Raw genomic sequence first — 8674 nt, 5'->3', positions numbered from 1 at the left:
TCCTTAAGTGACAGGGAGCAGTAAATAAGCCAAACCCCACCCTATCCAGGCCTGGCCTGTTACTCTCCCATATTTGTGGGAGCAATGTCACATCAAGTTTTACCTTTCCCACGGACCCTGCAAGGAATTGCTTGAGTATAACTTCTCTTTACCCAGATGCTCCATGGCTCTTTGTTAAGGGGATGAATGGTCACGTCGTAAGCCTCCAGCAAGCTGCTGAAGCTTGTATATTTTCCTTTACCTTTTCCATGGCCAAAGGCAGTTTTTTAGTTTATGTCAGTGAAAAAGCCCTGAAGGGTGCCACAGAGGGCTCCTCCAAACCTGAAGGATGGGCCTGGGATTTCTTCTCATCTGAATTAACAGCAACTGTGTTTCCCAAGCTTGAACCTTTTCTAAAACTTGAGCAAGAACAAAATGGGCTCTCTTCAGCCAGACCTTAAACCAGGACCTCCTGGTCCTCCGTGACCTTTCTATGCTCATCCCGCCCTCAAGTCAGGCCCACGAGTCACTGCTTTGGGCACGTGGGCCACTGTCTCCTACCTCCAAGCTCCCCCCCTGCTCTTCATCTACACGGAACACCCTCCTCCTGCTTCCTGCTCAACCTTCAAGGCTCAAGTCCATACTCCCCCTCCCTTGAAACCTGTTCATTTTCACATTCCTAAAGAGCCTTTGGGAAAATTTTAAAGGGAAAGAGGTAAAATAATGTTCTAGTACCACTGAATCCTGGATAGATTCTTTAAAAAAAAAAAAAATAACAAAAATATGTTGTTTTTCAATTTCAGATGACTCCTTTGAGATGATTTTATCTTTCTGAAAGCCTCTTATTCTTGATGTTTTTGTCATGTTTATGTTTTATGCTTACAGCAATTCATATACTCTTGTAAGAAATTTTATACAAGGAGATAAATGCTAAGACATAATATTGAATAACTACTCGAATCCGTCATACGATCGGTATTATTGCCTCCACAATGGGACTCTAATCAGTGTGGAAGTAGCCTGCACGAGGTCCAATAATGACTCAGCAAAAGAGCTAGGATAAAATGATCTCTACCCCACCCCCATTTCTCTGCTAAAACACACTTTTTATAAATAACACATAGCGTTTGCAATTCTTTAGGAAATCAGTAGTGACGGTTGTAATACTCTCATCTTTCTTTATAGTTTCTAACTTCCAGATAAAGATAAGATGAATATTTTCCCACAATTTAGGCTGGTTATATTTTTCTTCAAATACCCTTAGCTTAAGAATTACTAACCTATGTGATAAACTTGACCTCCATGTCCTTTATGAGGTGTTGAGTTTCTTTTTAAAAATGCCTCAAAGTGCTCCTCAGTTACCCTGTGACTGACTGACAAGGTGAAGCCCAGTGAAACCCAAAGGATTCCTCATGTCTGTGTGTGTGTGTGTGTGTGTGTGTGTGTGCCCACGCATGTGCACGCAAGACGTGTGATATTCCATCATTTCTATTTGACTTTGGGACATGCGTATCCTGTTCAAATGTTGTAAGTCCATGTGTGGCTGTTAAATAAGTTATATTTACTACGACATTACTTAAAACTTCCATAACATAATAAGAAATATCCTGAGTGTTACCAAGCCAAGTCAAGAATGACTGCTGCCCTCCCTTTCTGAGCAGTATCAACAATGGGGGAGAATTTTGTGTTGTTAATAGGAATATAAAAATTCTTATCCATCAGAAAACAGCACAAGAGAACAGAACATATGGGCCAGGCTGGAATAGGAAAGCAATGTTCATCATTGGGGTTATTTTAATAAGCCATGGACCAATGTGTGTATTTCATGAATGTTGATGAAAACTCCCTTTGCAGTAATAACAGTACATTCTATAATATACTGTGGTTTACAAAGCACTTCCAAATGTGCAGCTGGGATGGTGGAGAGAGCTGGTTCTCTCTGGTCTCCCACACTGGCTAGCAGACCCTGTGCATGCCTTTTCACAGGCTCCGTTCCTCCATCGGTGAAAGCAGAGAAGCCCTGGTATCTCAGGATCTCATGGAGAATAAATGGGATGTTGCAGACTGTAGGAGCTTATATTCAGCACTTAGTCGGTCCTGAGTTCTCATACCAGCCCTGAAGGAAGTTAGGTAAGGAAACTGAGGCTCAGAAAGCTTTAGTTATGTAGTCAAGGTTACAAAATATACACATGGGAAAGAGAACCTGCATTTTCAGCTGCTTCTTTGAATACTTTTTCCAGTCCTTACAGCATTCACATTAAGTAGTAGCTTAAATTCAGCACCATGCTTTTCAGCCCATTTGGGATTATAAAACAGCCTACATAGAGAAGAAGGGGAAATGGCTCCCAAAACTGTACTTAGAAGGCAGCCAACAGTGGGGAAAATGGGATCAGGACTTGGAAATCCATCTTCTGGTCTCAGAAGTTGTGTCCCACATAAGTCCAATTCTTTTTTCTCCCTTTTGTTTTCTTTTGTTTTTCTTGGTAAAATGAGTTAACCTGCCTTGCTTTCAGAGTTATAGTGAGCTTCAAATAAGATTATTCACTCAGCAATTCTGATACTATCTATTGAGTGTGTACGTCTGAATAGAAAGCTTCCAATGGGTGGTGCCTGACATTTATCCTCAGCGTCTAGGACTGGTGGGGCCAGACACACACCACCACCACCACCACCACCACCCCCACACACGCATATATACACACAAACATGCTCGCAAGTGAAAGTAAATGTTAGGAGTTGTGGCCGTCTGTATTAATACTATCTACATACTAGGTACCGTATTTTTCATTCTCTGTCCTTATTTGCTGCTCTCACATTAGGGAACAGTTGTGAGAAATTAAATGTATCCGTGCTCCAGAATTGTGGGGGAGAACATCTACTGAATGTTTCTTCTGTGCCCCCTCTAGTTTTGGTTGCTGTGAACACAATGGGCAAGATGGACAAGGTCTCTCCCCTAGTGGGGCTGACATTCAACCAGTGCTAGTCAGAGAAGAAAGACAATAACGCCAAGATGATAGATGAGGAATTCCAGATGAAGGTCAAGTGCTGTGAAGACACAGTGATGGGAGTCTAGTGCCTGGGCTGGCTTCTTCAGATTTGGTGGTCAGAGTAGGTCCTTTTAAAGGCTGATTCCAGAATGAGGAGTTAACCACACAAGAATCTGGGGAGACAGTTCCAGACAGAGGGAATGGATGATGCTAAGACTCAAAGGGAAGAATCAGCTCGTCACCCTCAGGAACATCAGGAAGGCCATTATGGCCAGAGGAGCCATGAGACATGAGCTCCTCGAGGCAGGCAGGGCCCCACCATGCAGGGCCTGGTAGGCCACTGGTCTTAGGAAGTGCATTTGGCTGCATGTAAAGACCAACCACAGGGAGTTAATCTAATAGGAGTTTGTTTTCCACATAACAGAACAGCCTCAAGGTGGGGCCTACTGCTCTTCAGAGCCTCCACAGAACCTCAAAATCCCACCAGCCTCTGAACTTTCTGCTCTGTCACCTTTAGCATATGGCTTTCATGCCTTTGGTTGCCTGGTGGTTGCAATGATTGCTCTGCCTCTGCCTTCTGCCTGAAGTCAAGGTGGTATAAATAATGAATAATAAACATGAGGAAGGAGGATCCTCATACCCAGGATACAAAATTTCCTCAGATATCTCCTGACAAACTTCAACTTACATTTCAATGGCCAGAACTGTGTCACTTAGCCACCCCTAGCTGCAAAGGAGACAGGGAAATACGGGGGTTTTTTCAAGCTACATTCTTTAAACAACAGTATTTTCTTCAGTAGGAATGTTACACAGGTGCTATACACTGTAATGAGACGTTTGAAATCTATTCTAGATGGGAAGGTATTTGTGGGTTGGTGGGTGAATTAGGAGTTCTGCTTTGAACTTGTAAAACTAAACATGGCTGTTACACCAGTGTCCCCATCACTATAGTCCCAGAACAGGTCTCAGGCAAAGATACTGGTCCTCTCGTGCCTCAGGGCAGCCCAGGGGTATTGGGGCCACCAGGGCCTTTGGATAGCTTGGCTCCTTTCTCAGAAAGCTCCTTCTTTTATCCTAAGGTTCCCTAGCAATACCGTATGTTATTAAGTAGAGGATGCCATCACTCGTAACATGCAACTTTATGTGCCACTGGGGAAAAATACTGCCAAATAAACAATAACACAATGTTTTCTAACATAGAATTTTTACTTTATACTTCTTAGAAATAGTTCTTTTAGACTTATTAAGACATAACTTTTTAACCATACAGCGCTATTGCACATAGATTAAATAATATTCGTAAGATTAATTGCTTAGGTATTCTTAAAGCTGCTTTCCATTCAGAATCCAGGTCAGTGTCTGTAAATTTTCTTGCTCTGCCCCTTCAAGAATGTTGGTCATGCAGTGTCTCTTAAGAGTGTCCCACTATTGACTTCAGGATTTTTTTCCAAGCTGTTGTACCTGTAAGTTTTTATGTGAGTGCAAAACAGTGATGATTGTTATCATTATTGTCACCTGGCCAACAGCTTTCCTGCCACTAATAATATCTAAATGTGAGAGGAAAAGTCCAAGATCAATGCATGGTATGTCCATTTCTATGTGCACCTTGATGCAGGTCGCAAAGCTGTATTAGACACCCAGGTGGAGAGGTCAGGGGGGCGGGGTTTGGTGTGAGTCTGGAGCTTAGGCTTGGGGCAGGGATATTGAAAGGGGTTTGCAGATTTGGCATCCATAAGCATTTGGATGACAGTCATACCCACAGGTCTGCACGTGACGCCTGAAGCAAAGTCTAAACAGAGAAGAGGGCTGGTGTTGAGCCTTGGGATACTCAAAGGTTCAGAAATCTAGACCAGGAGCCAACCAGCCGGACTGAGAGTCAGCAGCCAAGGGAGCTCCAACACTGGGTGTCAAGGTGGTTACGGGGCATCCCTGAAACTAAGGAGGTGGGAGACAGTCAGCTGGGTCAAATGCTGCTGAGGTCCAGTGGCAGGCGGGTGGAAGGTGCCCACTGGATTGGATAGCACGGAGGTCACGAGCCACCCTGACAGCCTGTGTCCCTGGTTGGGGCCGCCTCCGTGCAGCTACCGGGATGGCAGCCAGGCGGGCTGGACTAGGCTGAGGAGGAGAGGACGGGACGTGTCCACCTCTCTGGGCAGCGGCACTGCCAAAGGTCCAGCAAGAGGGGCGGTTGTGTTTCCTCTTCTAAAGACATTAGGCTCGTTTGAACGCTAATCCAGCAGCACGAGGCTGTGGGGTCAGGAAAGGGTAACTGTAGTTGCAGAGTGCTTGACAGGGCGAAAAGGTATGCGATCCAGGGCAGGCGGGCAAAGCGCTTAGGACAGAATCACCACCCGTCAGGACAGGAGGCCGGCAGAGGGAGGGGAGGGGCCCGCCCGTCGCCCTCCGAGAGCCGTCGCCTTCCGAGAGCCGTCCAGGCTTCCCGGCCTCACGGCGCCGCCCTCCTCACTTTCAACAAACCCCTGCTCTCCTCAGGCCCTGGTGGGTCCCACCTGGGGTCTCAATTCCGCATCTAATCAGTCGCCCCAAGTGTGAGCTGCGCGTGGGCACCTGGCAGTCGGGCCCTGACCACGTACCTCAGGCCCCGAGGCGGCCGCTATGGCGGCTCAGCGTCCCCGCCGCTGAAACCGTGCACCAGCGGGGCTGCTTGAGCCCGGCCCAGGAAGCAGCCACCCTCTCCCTGCAGGGCGCTTTCAGCCTCCCGCGACCGCCTCGCCCGCCCCGGCCCCCACCTCTCCTGACCGCGAGCTCCCCGCCCTCCGTCCCCTCCCTCCTCCCGGCCTCCCTCCCGCCACCTCCGCCCGCCACCTCCGCCCGCGGCCACAACTTCCAGCGTGGCGCTGCCGACTGCGCAGGCTCAGTCCACGGGGCGCTCCGAGGCCGGCGGGGCGGGCCGGGCGCAGTGACGTCAACGCGCAGGCGAGCGCGGGCAGGGTTCCGCCACGTCGGCGCGCAGCGGCCGCGCCCCCTCCGACGGCTGCGCTCGGCCCCGCGGCGAGCGGCCCCAGCACCCCACGCGCGCTCCTGCCTCGCTGCGCGCACGTCCTCCCGGCCCGCGAACCCGCCGTCGCCGCAGCTGCCGCCCCAGCCGCCCCGGTCGCACCATGTCTTCGCCTCCCGAGGAGAAGCCGGAGACGAAAGCTGGACACCCGCCCGCCGGTACTGACTCGTTTCCACTTTCTCTCCACTCGCGGGTCCCGAGGGCGGGCTCGAACCCGCGGTTGCGGGCGCGGAGCGGGGCGCGGAGCGGGCAGGCCCGGCGCACTGCCCGGGCGCGAGGCGCGGGGACTTGTTAACCAGCCTGGGACCTGTCCGCTCGCGGGGTTTTCGGTTAAACGGCCCCGCGTTTGGCGAAACCCATTTCTTTACGCGGAAGGAAACATCCCCAGCCTGTGTCAGTTGCGTGCAAATTAGAATGACTTGAATAAGCCCAGTGGCACAACTTGCAAAAAAAAAAAAAATGGAGGTGGTGAGCACTTAACGTACAGATGTTTTGGAAAAACGAGTACCCGACACAATTAAAAGTCAGCGTTTTTAATGACAGCGTGGTGACTAATTGTCAGCTGACAACATTTCATACTGAAAAAAGAACCAAAAGAATCATTACTCACTTAATATGATTTTTCCCCCCTGTTTCTTTCACATCCAGCTTTTTCTCAAAAGTGGCGGGGGGGAGAGGGGGGGTTGCGTGTTTGGATTTTTTTGGTGTGTGTTTTTTTCAAATTCTAAATTCTGAGCCAAGGAAGTTAAATCCAGGAAAAAGAGCCACCTTTCGTAGAAGATCTGAATCTGAGCTGTCCCCGCCGCCTCCCCGCCTTCTGAGGACAGTTCCTGTTTGCTCCTTCCCTCTGTTCCAGCTGGTCAGTTTCCATTTCTGCTCACCTTTGGAATGACAGCACATACATATGGAAGGACACTGGGGGAGAATGAAAGGCGCCTGGGTCCTAGAAGCCGAGTCCCCTCGACGTGTGGGGTTCTCTTAGGGTCTTGGTTGCACACGTCAGTGCTATAAACTCAGTCTCCTGGTGACAGAAGCCTCCGGGAACGTGCCGCTTTGTGTGGCACACTAGCCTGGACTAGGGAAGAAAATGGCTAACAGACGCCTGGGGACTTCCCATGGGATTTTAGAAAGTAGGTCCACTGTCGTGGAAAATAGGCCTTGGGGGCCTTTGTGTTGCATTAGTTTTGAAAAAAGAAAGAGATTTCCTTTAAAGATAACCTGACCTTTAATTTCTACGTCTGTGGGCCCATGCCCAGCTGCCTGAGGACCTGAGCGGCACTGCAGGAAGGAACACCTTTCTTAGGCTCCCCTGTCCTGGGGTAGTGAAGAGCAGTAAAGCATATATGTTGGAATGATACCAAATCAAAGTAGTAGTAACTCAAATTGCATATAGAGACATACCCATATGGAGATTTTTACGATAGCAGACATGAACTGTGCATATTAACACTCTGGGAGAAATTCCATGAAGGACTTTGGTTTTCTTTGAATTGTAAACAGCTAGGCTTTGTGAATTACAAATGAAATAGCTTATCTGTGCTAGAAGAGAGTGGAGCAAACTTACTTGTGCTGGTGTAGCAGTGAACTTGGGTTCTAAGTTTTGAGAACAGTCACATCTCTAGGGTTCAGTTTTTCGAATCTATGAAGTGGGAGATTTGGGCCAGATGATCTGGGGGTGTCGTAGAGCGGGGCTACCTTTGCCACTGTAACTCTCACTGGAATTCCATCCCTTCCATTTACCAGGATCCCAAGTTCAAGGGCTGTTAATTCCAAGGATAAACTCTTCAAGTGACTTCAAGACAGGCCCTTTTTCCTTTGGGGTCCCAATCCTGCAGGAGCTGCTTAAGGAAATGTCATTGTCATTCCCGATTTTCCAAAGTCAGCCATACTTGCCCAGAGTTGGAGGTAGAACTGGCATCCTGATCCAGAGGTACAGGTTAGAAAGGGGCTTTTTGTCAATTGCAGTATTTTCCTCATAGCAGTGCCCCTCAGATCCACTTCCCCTGTGGAATAGAGGCCCCTAAGGGAAAGCTTTCTTAGCAGACAGCTGAGGGTATTTGGGTATTCTTGTTTACTCTGGCATGGCCAGAGAGTAGGCCTTTCTGCAGAGCTGATGTTTAAAATTGAAAGGAAAAAAAAGGCAACTCACTATAATAAAGGATAATCATCAAGGGTAGCGAAGAGCACAGTTCATAAATCAAAATAACAGCCTTGAAAACTTTGGGAACACAGACATGTGCTTAAATCCTCAATTGGAAACAATAAAATTCTCTTTCGTGACTATCTTCATGTTCTTTTGTGTTTGCTCGTTATTGCTGTCTGAGCCAGGTAGCCTGTGCATTCCCACAAAATAATCGTGTCTCCTCATTACACTTACCTCTACCTGTCTGCCTCTCTTCTTCTTGCTTCCAGGGTTGGGCCTTATTGATAACTTTATCCCCAGGGGCTGGCACAGTGCCTGGCACAAAATACTCAATAAATAGCTCCTGAGTGAGTTTCTTCAGAGCCTCTTAGCACCTCTCACTTCCCCACAGCATATGGGGCCTGCAGTGTTCTCTACTTCTGCACTGTCTTCACTGTGCAGTAGTGATGCAGGTTTGACTCTCAGCCAGTTTAGGTAGCATCATAACAGTGCAAGTGGTAACTAACATTTGCTGAGTGTTACAGTGTGCCTGGTGTAGTGGAGGGA

The 8674-nt window shown here is 48.2% G+C and overlaps 1 protein-coding gene across 1 annotated transcript in view; it reads left to right on the top strand.

Moving 5' to 3' along the window:
- The first annotated feature begins 5907 nt into the window (after positions 1-5907).
- DAP (death associated protein) overlaps positions 5908-8674 on the top strand; it is a 48678-nt gene continuing 45911 nt past the window's right edge. The window contains exon 1 of the mRNA XM_081133741.1: positions 5908-6143. Within this exon, the coding sequence (XP_080989867.1) occupies positions 6089-6143 (55 nt within the window). The 5' untranslated portion in view covers positions 5908-6088. The remainder of the gene's footprint in view (positions 6144-8674) is intronic.

Source organism: Miniopterus schreibersii (assembly GCF_964146895.1).
Source record: "Miniopterus schreibersii genome assembly, chromosome: 3".
NCBI lineage: Eukaryota > Metazoa > Chordata > Mammalia > Chiroptera > Miniopteridae > Miniopterus > Miniopterus schreibersii.
The sequence above is the reverse complement of the archived record's forward strand: the minus strand, read 5'-3'. Positions and strand labels throughout refer to the sequence as shown.